At 37.7% G+C, this 19,252-nt stretch overlaps 1 protein-coding gene across 1 annotated transcript in view; it reads left to right on the top strand.

Annotated features, from left to right (window-relative positions):
• PASD1 (PAS domain containing repressor 1) overlaps nt 1-19,252 on the top strand; it is a 93,646-nt gene that overhangs the window by 40,905 nt on the left and 33,489 nt on the right. Inside the window, exons 4-9 of the mRNA XM_045068079.1 lie at nt 286-371; nt 2,464-2,553; nt 11,385-11,484; nt 11,916-12,029; nt 14,410-14,540; nt 16,918-17,001. Coding sequence (XP_044924014.1) covers nt 286-371; nt 2,464-2,553; nt 11,385-11,484; nt 11,916-12,029; nt 14,410-14,540; nt 16,918-17,001 — 605 coding nt within the window. The remainder of the gene's footprint in view (nt 1-285; nt 372-2,463; nt 2,554-11,384; nt 11,485-11,915; nt 12,030-14,409; nt 14,541-16,917; nt 17,002-19,252) is intronic.

Below are 19,252 nucleotides of genomic sequence, written 5' to 3'. Positions count from 1 at the left end.
TCGAGAAAAGAAAAGAACTACAGGTTGAAAATCAGTTTTTGGAGAGGTGTGTACAGTGGAAATTGAGTTGGATGATCTTCAAGGTCTTTTTCAATTTGGAACACTTCTCTGTTTATGATCATTTATAAGCAATTAGTTAGTCCACATCAGCTCCTTCATTAGCAGTCAGCATTTTCTCATGAGAGTCTTTTCTATAAAATTAATTAGAACTTTGAAAAATCTAATACCCATAGCTAATCATTTTAATGTGACAGTTTTCTATCTTTTCTTTGTTTTTCTAAAAAGGCAAAGTCAATCCAGAAACCTCCAGAGAGCAATCCAATTGGATTCCATTTCATAGCTATGAAGACTTCAAGTGTAAGACACTACAAGTAAGAGGGGATTTGTTCTTGGATTACCTCATATGCTAGAATATGTTCAATAGAAGATAAAGAACAGTGTTTTTCACAGTGTGGCTAAGAGACCATGCATATCAGGATTACCCAGAGAGCTTGGTAAAATTCCAGATTCCTGGGACCCACCTTAAATTGTCTGAGTCAGAATCTCAATTCTGGTAGGGCTAGGAGCCTGCATTTCTAGCAGGCTCTCCAGATGCTGCATATGCCAACTGATTTTTGAAAAACTCATCTTGAGTGACAACAAATACGAATAAGTCTTTGTTAGGGGCAAATTAAGTAATATCTAGTAGGTCCCTCAACGTAGATTGTTAGCCTCTAAAAAACACCTTCAAGTCTTACCTTTTCCCCTCCAGGACCTGATGTGTTTATGGTTTCTATCTCCAAGGAAACTGGTTAGCTTCACTGAGTTCAAAACCCACAAACTAAAGCCTGAATGACCATGGTCTTTTGAGACAGACAGATACAGTTATGAATCATGTCTTTGTCATTTACTTGCTCTGTATCCTTGAGAGAGTTACTGCCTCGGAGCCTTGATCTTTTTCTCTGTAAAATGGGTAATAAAAATTTTCTTTCTCTGGGTTGTGAGAATAAAGTGGATAGGTGTAAAATGTCTAGGGTCTTCCTCACTCCCTTCTCCATGTCGTTCAGTTTCCTGTGTTTTCCATCCCTGTTTCTCTCTCTATTGTGGTCTGAGTCATTTCTTCAGCTGTTTTCTCTCCAGCTATGTTCTAGCATAGTGAATTTTTATTTTTGATGATAATATTGTTTCTAGACATTTTATTTATTTTTCACATCTGCCTGGTCAGTTTTGAGTCTTTTGTTCCTTCATCATATTTTCAAATTTGTTATTTATTTAAGCCATTTAAGCAAATTTATTTTATATTCTATCTTCAATAATTCCATTATCTACTGTTCCTGAATCTGATTCTGCATTTTATTATTTGTACTGCCCCTTGTTTGTGATGTTTCATTTCTTCCTCTGTTTGTTATTGATATCTTATTATAAACTCATGATATTTGGAACTTTATCCACAAGAATTATTTGAGCCCTGGTTTTAGGATGATTCTCTAGAGATTTTTTCAGTTTCTTTTTACTAGATGTCTGGGGTCAGGAACACCTTAAACTGAATAATGGGCTTGGGCTGTGCAAGTCTACATAGGCAGTTCATGAATTCCAGCTCCAAATCTCTGTGAGTGTGGGTTTCTGTTTAACAATTCTCAGAAGAGACTAGTTTTAGTTTTCCCTCTCTAACCAGAGCCGAAACTGAGGCATACATGTGCATTCACAGTCTTTCTTGGATGGATAAGGTCTCAGCCTGCTGAGAGTGTTACCCTTTAGGAAGCCAGGTTTTATGCAGAAGTCTCTGATTTCACTTCCCACCTTGTGTAGCCTGGGTTTGCTTTCTCTCCCCCAAACTCTATGCCATCAGTGTTGTGCAGATATTTCCAAGGCAAATACAGGCTCTAGTATCCCCCTGCCTTTTAAATCCCATGTTGTAGTCATTTCTGATACCAGATTGTTTGTTTTACTTTACAATAAGCTTGGTCTCTTTTTGAAATATAACTTTTTATATACTTTATTCATCATTTATGTGTTCTCTACCAGGAGGCATTTGTTTGGATATCAAATCCATTATATAGCAGGAAAATAATGGCAACATCCATATTTATAAGTAGATGACTAAACTATTCACAAATAAAAATGCCCTGCAAAATATTCTTAGCATTTTTGAAATTAATTTTGAATTAAATGTGAAACAACCTACATACGGAAATGAGTCTTCATAGCTTGTGTTGGAGAGTTTTCTGTTAATTGGGTATACATTAAAATTTGTTTGTCTAAGTGACACATCATTTGATAAACATATCATGCTTAAGGTTAAGTAGATTCTGTGTAGGAGGCAGAATAATGGAATTTTAATTAAGTCTGTGCCTGCTTTATTGATATTTAAGGACCACAATACATTTTCAGTGTGCTATTGTAATTATTTATGCATTTTGAAATAAAACTATCATTTTATTATTGTTCCACTATTTAATTACATTATTATTCTCTCTTCATTAGTCATTAGATGGCTTTATGATAATACTGAGCACAGATGGAGTGATAATTTTTGTCGCTGAAAACATCACTTGTCTCCTTGGCCATTTACCAGTAAGTTTTTCCAGTTTGGGGGAAAGGATCATTCTGGTTTATTATTTAGAGGTTCATCATTTGTTTTCAGGAGCATACAAGTCATCAGAGATGTTATCTCAATGTTGTCAAAACATGCACTTCTTTTATTGTCATCTTCATTGGTTTCAGTTTTAAATCCATAATAAAAAATTCTAATATGTGGTAATTCAATACTCTGTGTGTGTGTGTGTGTGTGTGTGGTTTCTAAAGATTTTATTTATTTATTTGAGAGAGAGACAGTGAGAGAGAGCATGAGTGAAGAGAAGGTCAGACGGAGAAGCAGACTCCCTGTGGAGCTGGGAGCCCTATGTAGGACTTGATCCCGGAACTCCAGGATCATGACCTGAGCCCAAGGCAGTCGTCCAACCAACTGAGCCACCCAGGCGTCCCTGTGTGTGGTTTCTAAACTGCCCTGAAGGTAATCTCCAAAGAATGATGTGCTTTTTGAAATGGCAGTCTCCTCAGAATCAGTGGATAGCTGCCAAGGTGACTGATTTGCAAGGCAGCCCTCACTGTGATGGATGTGTTTGATTCTGTACATTTCTTTAAAGTCCACTATATACAGATTAAACAATGAATGTCATGATTTGTTCATGCTGGCTCATGGCATCTATTCCCAGATATGATTTGCTTTTTTTCTTTATATTGGAGAACAAATTACAATCTCATTTAAAAAATATAGAAGTGATGACATAGTTTAGCTGGAGACATCTACCTATGAGTTGTAGTTATGGTCTATGGTGTCCAAAAAGGTCACTCGGTCATTATACCCCTCTTCAGGAAAGCTTTCTCTCTCTTCATAGGACTGTTGACTTAGAATATGTGATTTCCAAAAAATTTTCTGGACCTTCAGGTTGCACATCTAACAAATATGCCACTTAAATATGAAACTACTACATTCCTTCTCATTCCATTAATGTATATGTGTGAAGGGAGGATATCTAGAATTCATCCTCCTCCACTCCTGAAATCTCTGTCATCTGGCTAGTTCTGTCAGTCATATTTGGATTGTTGCTTTCATTGTATATTTCTCATTCCACAGAGTTGTCTAAAGAACTTGACAAACCTTGACCCAGAGATCTATATAGTACTTGAGTTTGAAACATGTAAATTAATAGTTTTGTTACATTATTCTTTAGTTAAGTTAGAAGTGGAAGATGAGAAGTTTATTCAACCAGTTATGCTATTCCAGCCAGCATGTTCCATGACGTGGCTAGAATCATAGACGTTTGTTTTGTTTCTACTCTTTTCTCTTTATTTACAGATAGTATGATACATAACTTTAGTTCTCATTCTTTTTCCTTTTTTTAGAAAACATTTTACATGTTCAAATTCAGCTTCTATTTGTAGGATGCCAAAAGAGCTGAATAAAATGCTAGAGATTGTGGACTTGTTGATTTTAGCCATTCTGACTGGTGTGAGGTGATATCTCATTGTGGTTTTGATTTGTATTTCCCTGATGCCGAGTGATATGGAGCACTTTTTCATGTGTCTGTTCGCCATCTGGATGTCTTCTTTGCAGAAATGTCTGTTCATGTCTTCTGCCCATTTCTTGATTGGATTATTTGTTCTTTGGGTGTTGAGTTTGCTAAGTTCTTTATAGATTCTGGACACTAGTCCTTTATCTGATATGTCGTTTGCAAATATCTTCTCCCATTCTGTCAGTTGTCTTTTGACTTTGTTAACTGTTTCCTTTGCTGTGCAAAAGCTTTTGATCTTGATGAAATCCCAGTAGTTCATTTTTTCCCTTGCTTCCCTTGCCTTTTGCGTTGTTCCTAGGAAGATGTTGCTGCGGCAGAGGTCGAAGAGGTTGCTTCCCGTGTTCTCCTCAAGGATTTTGATGGATTCCTTTTGTACATTGAGGTCCTTCATCCATTTTGAGTCTATTTTTGTGTGTGGTGTAAGGAAATGGTCCAATTTCATTATTCTGCATGTGGCTGTCCAATTTTCCCAGCACCATTTATTGAAAAGGCTGTCTTTTTTCCATTGGACATTCTTTCCTGCTTTGTCGAAGATTAGTTGACCATAGATTTGAGGGTCTATTTCTGGGCTCTCTATTCTGTTCCATTGATCTATGTGTCTGTTTTTGTGCCAGTACCATGCTGTCTTGATGATGACAGCTTTGTAATAGAGCTTGAAGTCCGGAATTGTGATGCCACCAACGTTGGCTTTCTTTTTCAATATCCCTTTGGCTATTCGAGGTCTTTTCTGGTTCCATATAAATTTTAGAATTATTTGTTCCATTTCTTTGAAAAAGATGGATGGTACTTTGATAGGAATTGCATTAAATGTGTAGATTGCTTTAGGTAGCATAGAAGATGTGGTATATATACACAATGGAATACTATGCAGCCATCAAAAGAAATGAAATCTTGCCATTTGCAACAACATGGATGGAACTAGAGCGTATCATGCTTAGCGAAATAAGTCAAGCAGAGAAAGACAACTATCATATGATCTCCCTGATATGAGGAAGTGGTGATGCAACATGGGGCTTAAGTGGGTACGAGAAGAATTAATGAAAGAAAATGGGATTGGGAGGGAGACAAACCATAAGTGACTCTTAATCTCACAAAACAAACTGAGGGTTGCTGGGGGGAGGGGGTTTGGGAGAAGGGGGTGGGATTATGGACATTGGGGAGGGTATGTGCTTGGGTGAGTGCTGTGAAGTGTGTAAACCTGGTGATTCACAGACCTGTACCCCTGGGGATAAAAATATATGTTTATAAAAAATAAAAAATTAAAAAAAAAATGCTAGAGATTTTCATTGAATTGGACTTATAGAAGAAGAATGGTCTTATTAAATCTATATTAAAAGAAAGAATGTATGAGTATGATATATGACAGGTTAAGTTTTGTTATAGTGAAGACCAGAAAGCTTCCCAAATTCTCGTATTAGATATTACTTAAACCAACTTGGTCATTGAGTGAGACTGGTAAATTTTTCCTATTAAATGAGGGTTTTGCACAGTGATGGTCTTAGTTGTATTATCCTTGTTTCTTCATGTAATTTGGCTCAGAGTTTCCATGCAAGGGAATCTTTTACCTTTCAGCATTTTAGGTAATACACACACAGGGCCTCACCCTAAGGTAGAGGGGTCTGGGATATGGGGTGGAATGACTAATCTTAAACCATGGAGTTGATTACCTGAAATGGGTATACTTAACAATAAAGCTATGGCTACTAGGTCTGTACATAAACATTAAATGAGAATGAAGTTATATAGCCTTGCTGAAAAAGACTAGCTGAGGCATAATTTCACACCTTCCCTCATTAAATCCTAAATCTTCTTAATTTGTAACAATACACAATCTTTTTCCAGGCTTTGATTAAAAATTTCATTTTTTATGTCACTTATCTTATATTAATATAGAGACAAAACAATTTCTAGAGTATTTTCCTGGCCCTGGGAATCTACAGTTTCATTAAATATCAAGATACCTCTGTCTCTTGAGCAACTCTAAACTGATAGCATGGTGGATGGAAAGAACTTTGTCTTTGAAGTCAGATAATCTGGAGATTAAAATTTGGCTCAGTCACTCACTAGCTACATGGATTTTAGTTTCTCATCTGTAAATGTGGAAAGAAATACTACCTAGAGAGTGACTGGAGGTGGGCTATTACAAATGTGGGGTTAGTAAAGACCTGCCTTATCAGGTGATGTTTCAACAGAAGCCTGAATGCAGTATGTGAGTCATGCAGATAACCAGAGCAAGTGTGTTCCAGGCAGAAGCAAAAGCAAGTCAGGAAGCACTAAAGCACAAATGTGCTTGATGTGGAAAAGTACAGTAGAGGAGCCACTGTGACTGGAGCACCGTGAGCAAAAGGAAAAATACTAGGAGGTGATGAGAACAGAGCAGCAACAAAGGTCCCTTGTTTAGGGTTATTGTAATGACTGTGAGTTTTCCTCTGAGATGGGAGAAAGCCATTGTGGGGATTGGAGCAGATGAGGGAAATTATCCGAAATTTTTGGGGCATCACTCTGGCTCTTATGTTAAGAATAGGTAATGGGTTGTTTGTATTGTTTCTTAAATCCCACATATGAGCAAAGGAAAAAAAAAAGAGAGAGAGAGACAAAGCAAGAAACAGACACTTAACTAAAGAGAACAAACTGATGGTAACCAGAGGGGGGGGTGGGGGGGTGAAATGGGTGATGGGAATTAAAGAGTTCTCTTGTTGTGAGGAGCACAGGTGTTGTATGGAAGTGGTGAATCACTATATCGTACACCTGAAACTAGTATGGCCCTGTATGTTAACTTTACTGGAACTAAAAAAAAAAAAAAAAAAAAAGAGTAGGCTATGGGAGCAGGCATGAAAGGTAGAGAGTCCATTTGGAAAGCTATCACAACAGTCCAGGCAATTAGATGGTTGGATGTTGAAGTCATCAGTGTTTTGTAGGTAAAATAAGTTTTGCTGATGGATTAGATGGGGGTGCGACAAAAAGATGTGAGGAGTCCAAGGTATGGTGTTGTAACACACACAATTATGACCAAAATGATGGCTTATTATCATCATCATGGTATTAAATTTATATCTTAAATATGCCATCATATTTTTCCAATCATTAATTTTCCTTGACAGTGTTTTCCTTTGGAAAGACTTGCAGTCACTTATAGTACTAGTACTTCCAAGCAGCCTGCCCTTCTACTCACCTTACTTCATCACTCCCCCGCCAAGAAAAAATTAAAACTGGGAATTTACATGTAGTTGTTCTTTTACAATTTTTAAACAAATGAAACTTTTCAACACACATTTCCTCATGGAAAGAGTTTCTCAGCATTGAGTTTTTAAGAAACTTTATCAGGTTTTGAATATAGGTATATGGTTAGTTCATGATAATTTTGATGAGTTTTGCTCTGTTCTCCCGGCAGAGCTTATAGTATAGTAGAGAATTATCAGTGATGAGTCTTGTTTGATTCAAAATGCAATCTGAATTTCATGCAGAGGCTCTTCTCCTTCCCTGTGCCCTATACAGTTGAACAGTTTTCTAATGCTTGTTTAATGTGAATGTCTGTGCCAACAAAAAGATATTTCTTGCCTGGATTTTCAGTAAATGTCATGAAGCGGAGTAAATTCTTTTACTTTTTTTTGACATGATTGAGGCCCACCATACTAATATTCATGGGACAACTAATGGGTATTTGCACACTTGACTTTTGAGAAACCTCCTTAACTTTTCACGGGTATTTATCCTTGCTTCATTAAGCTTTGAGTGCCTTGATCTTTCTACCTTGTGTAGTAAGAAGAGCAAATCCCAAAGATTTACAAAAATAACATGGTGTTGATAATGTTTTCAGATTTCTGCCCTTTAACTATGGAGCAGGACCACTGGAATGATTGTTACATTCACTTTTTTAGTTGGTGGTCAGTTATAAGGCATTAATTGTCACTATCACGTTCCTCAAAGAATGTGGTTAATTAATAAGAAACTAATTGCCAGTATTTCCATCCAAGGGAATGTACACTATCACAAGACTGCTCACTTTGAATTCTTTTATTCAGTGCTGTCCTTTATTCTACTAATGAAAGAACTGGTGAGCCATGGCACTTTGTACCTCTTGTTATAGTTTTGTTGTATAGTTAGCATCATCGTTTTGTGTCTGTCTCATCTGCCTTACTGAACTGTGTATTCATTAAAATTAGAATTCATGTCAGGATCATCCATTTTAACCCATGTAAGTACTCAGTAAAAAAAAAGAAATTGATAAATTACTTCCTGGAGAATGTTCACAGGGTAGAAACTGGCCCAGTAGCAAGTCAGCTACTCCTGATATCAATTGGACTTGAGGAAGCTATGGTGTAGTGGAGGAACAATGGATATAGAATTAGCTGGGTGGACTTGGGTATGAATATTATCTCTGAACTTCTGATGTCTCATTAATTGGACAAGCCTTAGTTTCCTCTTAAACAAAATAGGGGACAATTCTTCCTCTCACAGGGCATTATGTGAGCTAGTTTGTGTGAATATACCTAGCACAGTGTCAGGCATAGAGCTGTTGTTAATTATGTGTTAGACAAACGAATGAATGAGTGGTCTCCACTGACCAGAGGTAACTTGATTTGGTTCCTGAAGTTTATTTTATAACTAAACCAATGAAGGAATTTTTACTGAAAAAGTTAGGTTTAATGAAAAATATCTCTATTCTGGGAAGTAAATTTCTTATTGGGTGACTTCCATTGTCAAAATTTATTGCCTGCTAATTCATAATGTTTTGTTTGCTAAATTAAGGTAATATTTCTGTCCTGAATTGAGCCATGCTTTTTCTTGATTGAGATAGGATCCATCTGCTAATTTGAGCATTGGTTAACTCATAGGCTGGCTTCTACAAATGGGCCATAAAAACATATTTCTGAATTTTGACTGTATATTATTAATATTAATCAGTTCAAAATTACTTGAATTTGTGGTTCATCACCCAAAATCATTATTCAGCTACAAAGAATACTTTGTTTTTTATTTTGTTCCTATCACATTAAAAACTCATTACTTAACTTAATGCCTAATATTCAATTTATCCATGTGTCACCATGTTTCAGCTACATGGTACAGCATTATTCATTCATTTAACCAACATTTATTGAGTGCTCATGTGTGTCAAGCTGTGCTCTAGGTGTTGAGGATGTAACAGTGAGTAAGATAGCCAAGGTCTCTGTTCTAATGCAATTTACATTTTACTGAGGGAGGCATAATAAACACAAAAACATACACTATAATGTCAGGTAGTGATGATTATGCTATGAAAAAAAAAAACAGGAAGAAAATATCAGGAAATTGGTGCCATTTAAAATAATTTTGAGTAGAGAGTTGAAGTAAGGGAAAGCATCATTATAAATATTTGGGAAAAAATGTTTCACATTGACCTAAGAGCAAGTTTAAGGGCTCCTATTTGGAGTATTTCGAAAAGAACAAGTACTTTGGCTTTTACTTTGAATAACTTGGGTAGCTGGGGAAAATGTTAAGTAGAAGAATAACTTGACCTGACTTATGTTTTAAATGAAACACTGTAGCTGCTCTGTGAAGAACAGAGTGGGAGCTGAGGTGTGGCAAAAATAGATGTAGGGAGACCAGTTAAGTCTGTTTGTGGTAATCCAATCTAGAGATAATGGCTTAGCTCATGTGATGAAAAGTGGACGGATTCTGCCTGTATTTTGCCTGTGTTACCAACAGAGTTTGCTGATAGACTGGGTTTGGGGTTTAAGAGGAAATAGGCAAGTCAAAGACAAACATGTGGGTAAATGGTGGTGCCTTTTACTGAAATGCAGATGAATGAGGGAGGATCATGTTTTGTGAGGGAAAAGATCCAGATATGGTGTTTTGGATATCTTAAAATTGAAATCCTATTAGACATCTAAGATATCTAGAAGAGTTTAGAGAGAAGTCTGGGCCAGAGGTGGGAAGATAGGTGGTATTTAATGAGCTAGAACTGGAAGAGCCCACCCAGGGAGGCAGTACAATGAAAGAGGTCCAGTGACATGGCTCTAGGCACTCTGATGCCAAGTAGTCAGAGAAATCTCCAGCAAAGAAAACTGTGAAGGTGTAACCTTTGAAGCAGAAGGATATCCATATTTATATGGCATCCTGGAAACCAAGTAAATGAAGACTTTCCAGAAGAAGAAGGGATTTGTTGAATCAGATGCTGCGATGTCAGGCAAGATGAGAGTTGAGAATTGATCATTGGATTCGGCAGTGTGGAGCTCACTGGTGACCTTGACAAAGTTAAAGTGGTTAGGTAAAAATAGTGATTAATATGGTTTCAAGGGAGAGTGAGAGCTGAAGAAATGAGAGGCAGCAAGTATAGTTTTTTTTCAAAGATTTTTTTTTTCTAAAGTAGACCAGAGAAGTGCTGGGGGAGAGAGTGTAAGGCCAAAGAAGGTTTTGGATTTTAGAAATTTTGTGTTGTTTTTGTTTTTAAGATGACTGATATTATAACATCTCTGATAAAGCATTTGCATGCTATGGGAAAGTCCTGGTAGAGAGGGAAAGCTTGACATTGTGGGGAACAAGGGGAAATTTCTGGAATGATGTCCTTGACTAGTTGAGAAAGGATGAGGGGCAGTGCACTAGTCTTCATTGGATGCTTAGTCATTGGAATAGGAGAAAAAGTAGGTTTCTAGCCACAGGAACAGAAAGGTTGGTAAATCTGATAGCAGGAAGATACTGATGTTTATTTTACCCTTTGCTTTTAATTACAATAAGAAATGAGATCCCCAGCTGAATATGAGGAAGATGGGGGAGGGTTGGAGGTTTGAAGAAGGAGGAAAAGGCAAGTCATGGTCACAATGAATAGTAGACAATTTCCAGGCAGATCTGAGTGACCATTTAAAATAACATACAATATGGTTATGGACTTTTCTCCATAGATAATGCAGTTGCTTGGGTGAAGTTATAAGGTAGATGAAAAGTTGAAATGAACTAGAGTTGGGGTTTTCCCAGGCAGATATATCAGAAAGAGAGAGAACATGGAAGTCATTATAGTGATCCACCAAGGAATCTGAGCTGGGTAAGGAGGGATGTGACAATTTGCAAGAGATAATGTCCAATGAAAATGTGATGGGAATTGCCTGGACTGGAGGTCTCAGTGTGTGGAATACTTGTTGAAGTTGTGGGGTATTTACATGAGTACACTGGAAAGGTAGGGGGTAATGGTCATGGAATGGGATAATGTGAACTGAGACAAGTATAAGTATAATAGGTACGACCACAAGATGGCTGAGAGGGAGCAGATGATAAGCTTACTGGAGGTAAGGAGGTAGAGGAAGTGACCAGTAGTAGCACATATAACAAAATGTATTTTCTTTCTTTCTCAAGAATGAGATTATAGGTAAAAAGTTATTAAGTCTCCTGCCTGATCATGAGAAAAATGAAGTCTACCGAAAGATTGCTCTCAAACTTCCTTTGTCAAACTCAGGTACAGATTGTTATTTCTCAGTTGTAAGTTCTTAGATTTTAAGAGACCAGTAACAGTCACTCAGAGGAGTAATAAAAATGAAAACATTAGGGCCAATATAGTTGCTGATTATATATTAACTTAATATGATTTCACAAATTATATTTTCAGTATTAAAAAATTTCTCCTCCATTAAATCTTGCTCTTTATCATGAACCCTGATTATTTCAGCTTTTGTATAAGTGCATTAGTGTTATATAAATAATGTTCTAGCTGGTATTCCACTCTACGGATACAGCGTAGACAGTTATGCAAATGCTACTGCTCCTAGAAAGAAATTAATATTTTTGTAAAATCTGTTCTACGTAAGACAATAGTCCTATGAAATAATCCTGCCAAATATGGTAATGTACAATTGTAAACTTGTTTTATATTTGTTTTTTTTTCCTTAGTGGGAAAACATATTGATTTTTGCTGTCATTTAAAGAGAGGAAATGTTGAACATGATAGTGCACCTACTTATGAATATGTGAAACTCATCCTAACTGTACAAGATATTTTAAATGGTAAGCAGTTAAGTTTTTATCTGATCTAAATGAAATTAATGGGTTACCTAGCCCATCATTGCTAACATAAACACACTTCTACTGTTGATTCTTTCACATTCTCTGATATTCCTATGAGCACAGGTTTTAGTTATAGACAATCAGATTTTTAAAAAAAGAAGCCCATGATTAAAAAAAAAAAAAGGCAGAGTAGACAATAACGGTGCAGACATTAATAGATTACTAAGAAAAGGACCAAAGGAAAGCTCTGATTAAAAAGAAAGAGTAAGGTGATTATTCCAAAGGATCTCATTGTTTTAAAAATGGACCTGATAATATGAGCACCTTGCTTTTAACTGTCTCTGATCTTTATCTCTGAGACCAGAATTTGGGATAGATAGCTTAGATACTTACCTGACACTAATCAGAAAATACACGATATTATATTTAAAATATGTTTAGTTATATTTAATGATTTCCTTAGTTCCTTGTTCATTAAAATAACTTTCATTTTTGCTATTGCAGTTATGAATAGATAGAAAATTTGTGCCAGAAGACACTGCTACTAAATCAGTACCCCAAAATCCTTGGGCTTTTAGTGTTAATTGTTCAGGCTCTTTGAATCTGAGCAGAGTGCAGTGTTACTGTGAAACAGTGCAGTGAACTGTGCAGTGAAAGGAAAGGGGGTTTTAGGAGATGATGAGGACTTGAAACAGAAATATATAATACTGTCCAGTACAATGGAGCAGCTTACTTATGAGAGTTGTAATTACTGTTTTATTTCTCTGAGGAAAGTAGAAAAGAGAGGGAAATAGGGGAAATTCTTGAAAATGGAAAACTTTTTTAACAGAAATATCTAATGTATATTATAAAATTCTAATCCTTGTTGAATTCCTTATATTCTTAAAAAGTATATTACGTATTCAATTAAAAAGTATATTACTTTTTTTTAATGTTTTAATTAATTTTTTATCTTTTGTAAACATATATTTTTATCCCCAGGGGTACAGGTCTGTGAATCACCAGGTTTACATATTCAATTCAATTAATAGTGAAATTTACAAGGTAGGACCACATGGTAACATTGTGGACTGAGCTAACAAGAATGACTCTTTCCTTCTATAAAAACAAGGAAACCGTTTTTAAAACATAACCAAAGAAGTTTGATGCATAGCTAAGCTTAAAGAAAGGGAGGTTCATGGGTGCTAGAAATTATAGGATAAAGTACAAGACTCTCATGGTAACAGGAGGCCTAGGTGATGGCCTAGGTGGGCTGTAAATCATATGTGGGCTCCATTGGCTGGGGTCTACAGTTCTAATAGTCATTCAAGGACCAACACATAAAACCTCGAGACTTTGAATGGTCAGAAAATTGTGTCCACTGGTCAAAAGGAAGAAAATGTTTGCCATCTCCCTCAGAATTTGAATGAAAAAAAATGTGTCATTTATAAGAAATCAAAACCCAAATCTGTGTTGCATGGATATGGGATGTAAATTTACAAATTTTAAGGTTTTGGGAACTGTAGGTGAAGAAATGAATATAAATACTGATTTTGGGCCACTAAAAACATCTAGGTCTTGAACCAGAGGTAAATGGCCCAACAAATATGTAAAAAGGTGCTTAAATTCATTAGTAAGTAAAGAATGAAAAATTTAAAAACCAGTGAGATAGCACTGTACACCCATCAGAATGACCACAATCAGGAAGTGTGAATAATAAGCAAATATTGCTGAGGAGGTAAGAATTAAAACACTAATACAGCATTGAGAAAAATGTAAACTCATGGTACATTCCTGAAACACAGGGTGAACTTAAATTGTTAATTATCCAATGACTCGGCAATCCCCATCACTGGACGGAAATATACCAGAGGCGAACTTGCAGAGATCTGTGTCGAAGGGGACATATACAATGAATGTCATATAGTTGTTTGTGGTAAGGAGGGAGTTGGAGATAGCATAATTAGGGAAATAGACAAGTAAAATATGGGAGATATAAAATATGGAAAATTTTGAAAGCAATGACCTGTAGATATACATACTACAACATGGTTGAATCTTAAAACCATATTTTTTTGAAACCATATTGAAAAATGTAAGAAACTGAATGAGCTAAATTTCTTTTGGAGACTACAACATCCAACCACAGAATAAGAACACAAGGCTGAATATCACCCTGAAGTCAACAGCAGTCATTTCTCAGTAGTGACTTCATGTTTTGGTGGAGACCTGGGTGAGGAGGGTAGCTGGTACAGAAGGACGGTGGGAAAAATCTGAGACTCAGAATTCTTAAAATTGTCAATGGGCTGGCACATAGCCCACTGATGTGGCAGTTGTTCATCTTGTGTAGCCAGTCGGCCTTTCCATTTGATTGTCACATGTGTGTCTCTGTCTCCCTTAGAACCTTTGATGCTCTTCAGCAGCTTCTTCCCCAGCCATGCCTATGCTGAGTCATCTCCTACATATCTTCCTCTGGAGGATCGGTTTTATCTGGTGGGGTCTATCTTTCTCTTCAGGGCTCAGACCCTACGGGTGAGTATGTTATGTGTGTGCCTTCCCTACTGTGGCCTTGTGAGCTTCTTTTGAAAGGCCATATCCCCTTTGGTCCCTCAGCTACTGGACTGTGTTGCTGAGGAAACCCATGTGTGCAGGGGGTTGTGCTAAGTAAGATATGTGATTGAGGAAATATCAGCTTCAGAGTTTCAGAAGGTGAATGTGTCAGTGGAGATCTCAACACACCCAAAAGAGATGCATATTCAGTCATTTACAAGTGGTTTTGCTGTGATATGAAAGCGTTATATGGGGACTGAGGGTGGGTCATATGAAAAGAAACTATTTTAGGAGGTGGACAAAGGAAGTTTTCTGTCACAAAGTGAATTTTGAGGCAGCTGTCCCCACTGCTGACCGCCATTACTCACTTAGTGTTGTGCTAATATAGCACTCCCAGATTCTGTCTCTAAAAACAAAAATCAGTATTTGGAATTCATTGGATAGATTGAAGTTCATTGAACTTATTCACTAAGTAACATATTAAGTAAGAACCTATGATGTGTCATTTGCTATGCTAGGTCGGGGAGTAATATTAGGGGAAATAGACAATAGGCAAGTAATATTGAAAAGTCCCACAGGGATGATAAAACAGTCATATGCTAAGGACTGGGAATAGGGAGTTTGGACACAGTGGACATTCAAGGTCTTTGTCTGACGACCTGTCTTTTGAACTGAGACCCACAATGATGATGTTGACCCAGCAAAGAAAGGAAGGCAATCGAAGTATAGGGTTCAGCAGTTGTAAAAGTACTGAGGTAGTAACTAGCTTGGAGGGTTCCAAGGAAAAAATACCATTATGTGACTAGAAGCAGGTGAAAGTGGGAAGGAGTAGTAGAAGTAGTAGGAGGTAGACAGAGGCCAGGTTATGGAGAACTTTGAGAACCATGATCATGAGTTTAAGTTTTACTCAAGTGCAGTGGAAAGCAGGATGACATGATCTGATTTCATTGTTTTTGTTTTTAAAAGATTAGGCTGGCTGCTGGGTGGGAAATGGAATCTGGGGGAACAAGAGCTTAGGCAAGAGGGGTGCGATAAGGGGAGATGGGGCTTGGGCTAGGATTGGAGTGATGAGGGTTAGGGTTAGAAGTTATACAGATTAGAAGTAGACAGATTTGGGTCATCACTGGCAGACAGGGCATGAAGTCCTTGCTGATGTGATGAAAGTGGGTGGGAGAAGAGAGAAAAATGACTCCTAGCTTTATTGTCTGAGCAGCTCAGTGAATGGAAGTGCCATTAACTGACTTGAGCAATTCGGGGACACTATGAATTGGATAGGGCGATATGGGAGTGGAGGGTGCAAATCAAGAGCCACGTGAACTGTGACGTACAGCACATCCAACTGCCTTGCGAGGGAGGCCTCTGGATCCAGGCCAGCTTCAGAACCTCATCCAAGCCACTTACGTCTTGCAGCTTCAGTTTCTTTTTCTATAAATGGTGAGACTAGAACCTTCATTGAGGATTGTCTTGAAGAGTGAATAAGATGGCACCTTATGCATGGTAAGCACTTGGGAAAGAGGTTGCAGAGAGGAAAAGTAAATAATCATCTGTATCATTATTATTGTGATCATCAGTATTGAGAGAGGGCAAAAGACCTGCTTTACTTTTCCTCTCTAGTTTAGAATGCCAACTTTAGCTGACCACATTTCGGAAACCCGTTAAGGACCCCTTTACATTCAGTTGTATAGCAGTGATGTGTATCATCATTTTTCCAGATTTAAGACCATGAGAAAAGTGGCAGAGAGAAAAAGCAATTGAAGGAAATTGCTTGGTCTGATTGCCCCAGTCATTATGTATCTCTGGCAGCTTTCTGGGATTTTAGTTCTCATATCTGCCACAGAGAAGCAGGCATCCCATTTCGGGGGTCATCTCCAAATCTACTTCCTCCTCTGAGAAAAAAATCTCATTTGGCACACTTCCCTCACCCTCATCCCCCCCCATGAAACAAGGATCCCTATTTGGGATCTATTATATTTTCCTCTGGGTTTCTAGGATATTTGTTCCATATTGGTGGTCACTTTGGAGAACAAATCTTGTGAGAACAGAGGACTTTTTGAAGGAAGACTTTTCACAGTGTGATTTTGCAGTGCAGTGGGTAGAGCAGTGAACTGAGGACAAGTGTGAGATGGATCTACTTTGATCTTGAATCTACTAGCTGTGCATTTCAGGCTAGATCATTACATCTCTATAATCCTCAGTGTTCACATCTGTAAAATCAAGTGACTTTTTCACATTGCTATGCAGATTAGCTGTGATACTGGTTATGAGATTGCTTTCAAATTTACTACATGCTATATAAACGTGTTGGTATTTTTACTATATAAGTACATTTTAAGTATCTAAAATGCTAGTTTTTCTGCAGGAACTTTTCACTGTAAAGAAAGCTGAGGAAGAGGTTCTGCTGATACAAGACTCCGATGAGGAAGCTGTATCTCCAGAGCACAGGTGAGAGGCTAATGTTAAAGTAAGTGAGGGAGACCTCGGGTACACTTTCATTAAACAAAACTGAAATGAGAGAAATAGTATCTACAAATATTTTTCCCATTAAAATGAAAAAAACAAGCAATTGAATCCAGAAGAGCTATCTACTAGGCTGAATTCCTTTGTGCAGCTAATATAAATATTACTTCTCCAGGAGAAACTACATTTAAAATGTAAACTACATTTAAAAGTAGTACTTGATTACTTCTTTTCCTTGAAATACTTTTAAATGGTGGAACAGCAGGTTCACATTGTGGCAACTGCTATTAGGTGTCCCTTTTTTGGTGAATATAATGTTTCTTTTTTTTTTAAGATTTTATTTATTTGTTTGACAAAGATCACAAGTAGGCAAAGAGGCAGGTAGATAGACAGGAGGGGGAAGCAAGCTCCCCGCCAAACAGAGAGCCCGATGCGGGACTCCATCCCAGGACCCTGTGACCATGACCCAAGCTGAAAGCAGAGGCTTAACCCACTGAGCCACCCAGGTGCCCCTATAATCTGTTTATTAACATTTGTTAACCGAGTTTCAGAGAATGGAGGCAGTATTCCATGATTTTGAATGAGAAAAATAAAAACGCATTCCTAACCCACAGGAAAATACCAGTTGAGCAGGTACCACTAAACCCCCTTCTTACACCTATTTAACTATCCACCAAGGATGGCTTAAGTGGGTAGGAGAAGAATAAATGAAACAAGATGGGATTGGGAGGGAGACAAACCATAAGTGACTCTTAATCTCACAAAACAAACTGAGGGTTGCTGGGGGGAGGGGGTTTGGGAGAAGGGGGTGGGATTATGGACATTGGGGAGGGTATGTGCTTTGGTGAGTGCTGTGAAGTGTGTAAACCTGGTGATTCACAGAACTGTACCCCTGGGGATAAAAATATATGTTTATAAAAAATAGCAGCCACTCTGGAAAACAGCATGGAGGTTCCTCAAAATGTTGAAAGTAGAACTGCCCTATGACCCAGCAATTGCACTATTGGGTATTTACCCTAAAGATACAAACGTAGTGATCCAAAGGGCCACGTGCACCCGAATGTTTATAGCAGCAATGTCTACAATAGCCAAACTATGGAAAGAACCTAGATGTCCATCCACAGATGAATGGATCAAGAAGATGTGGTATAGATACACAATGGAATACTATGCAGCCATCAAAAGAAATGAAATCTTGCCATTTGCGACAACATGGATGGAACTAGAGCGTATCATGCTTAGCGAAATAAGTCAAGCAGAGAAAGACAACTATCATATGATCTCCCTGATATGAGGAAGTGGTGATGCAACATGGGGGCTTAAGTGGGTACGAGAAGAATCAATGAAACAAGATGGGATTGGGAGGGAGACAAACCATAAGTGACTCTTAATCTCACAAAACAAACTGAGGGTTGCTGGGGGGAGGGGGTTTGGGAGAAGGGGGGTGGGATTATGGACATTGGGGAGGGTATGTGCTTTGGTGAGTGCTGTGAAGTGTGTAAACCTGGTGATTCACAGACCTGTACCCCTGGGGATAAAAATATATGTTTATAAAAAATAAAAAATTATAAAATATATATATATATATGTTTATAAAAAATAAAAAAAATAGAAATTGTTTGTGATACTATCTAGTTATTTAATACTTGATAAATTCATTAGTGGGTATGTCTGTATGCAGAAAACCGTAATACTAGACACTGTCCTGTGTTGGGAGTGGATTACATTTTCCTTCTGCATCACAGTGTATATGTATATGTAAATAAATGGGAAAATAATATATTAAAGATGTGTACGACATGTCAATAATACTTAGCAAAATAAAATAAACAAGATAAATTTTCAAGAGGTTTCTTATGATTAAAGACATGCTTGTGTGAGATCTGGTGGTAAGAGGAGGGAGCTGGAGGCAGTGGTCACTGGTGCTATTTGGTGGTGGGGGATGGTAAGGAAGAAAGAGCTGGTGAAGAAATGAGTTAAACAGGAAATGTCTGATGTTCATCTGTGTCTGGATCTAAGCAATGAGGGGAGAATCTTCCCTTCCTGGCAGGAGAGTTCAGAGGTGTTTGGCTGTGAACCACCGTCTGAAGCTACACACAAAGCCGTGGGATGGAAAGCAGAGGTCCCCATGGCAGTCTGTTTGCATTCTATGGGCTTGGTGTCCTGCAGCTCTCACTAACATGGGACTCCATTTGTAACTGGGCGAATGTGACGAGTCTGCTCATGCCAGGATCACA

Source organism: Mustela putorius, unplaced genomic scaffold (assembly GCF_011764305.1).
Source record: "Mustela putorius furo isolate JIRA1106 unplaced genomic scaffold, ASM1176430v1.1 tig00003899_pilon_pilon_pilon, whole genome shotgun sequence".
NCBI lineage: Eukaryota > Metazoa > Chordata > Mammalia > Carnivora > Mustelidae > Mustela > Mustela putorius.
This window is presented reverse-complemented; position numbering and strand designations above follow the sequence as displayed.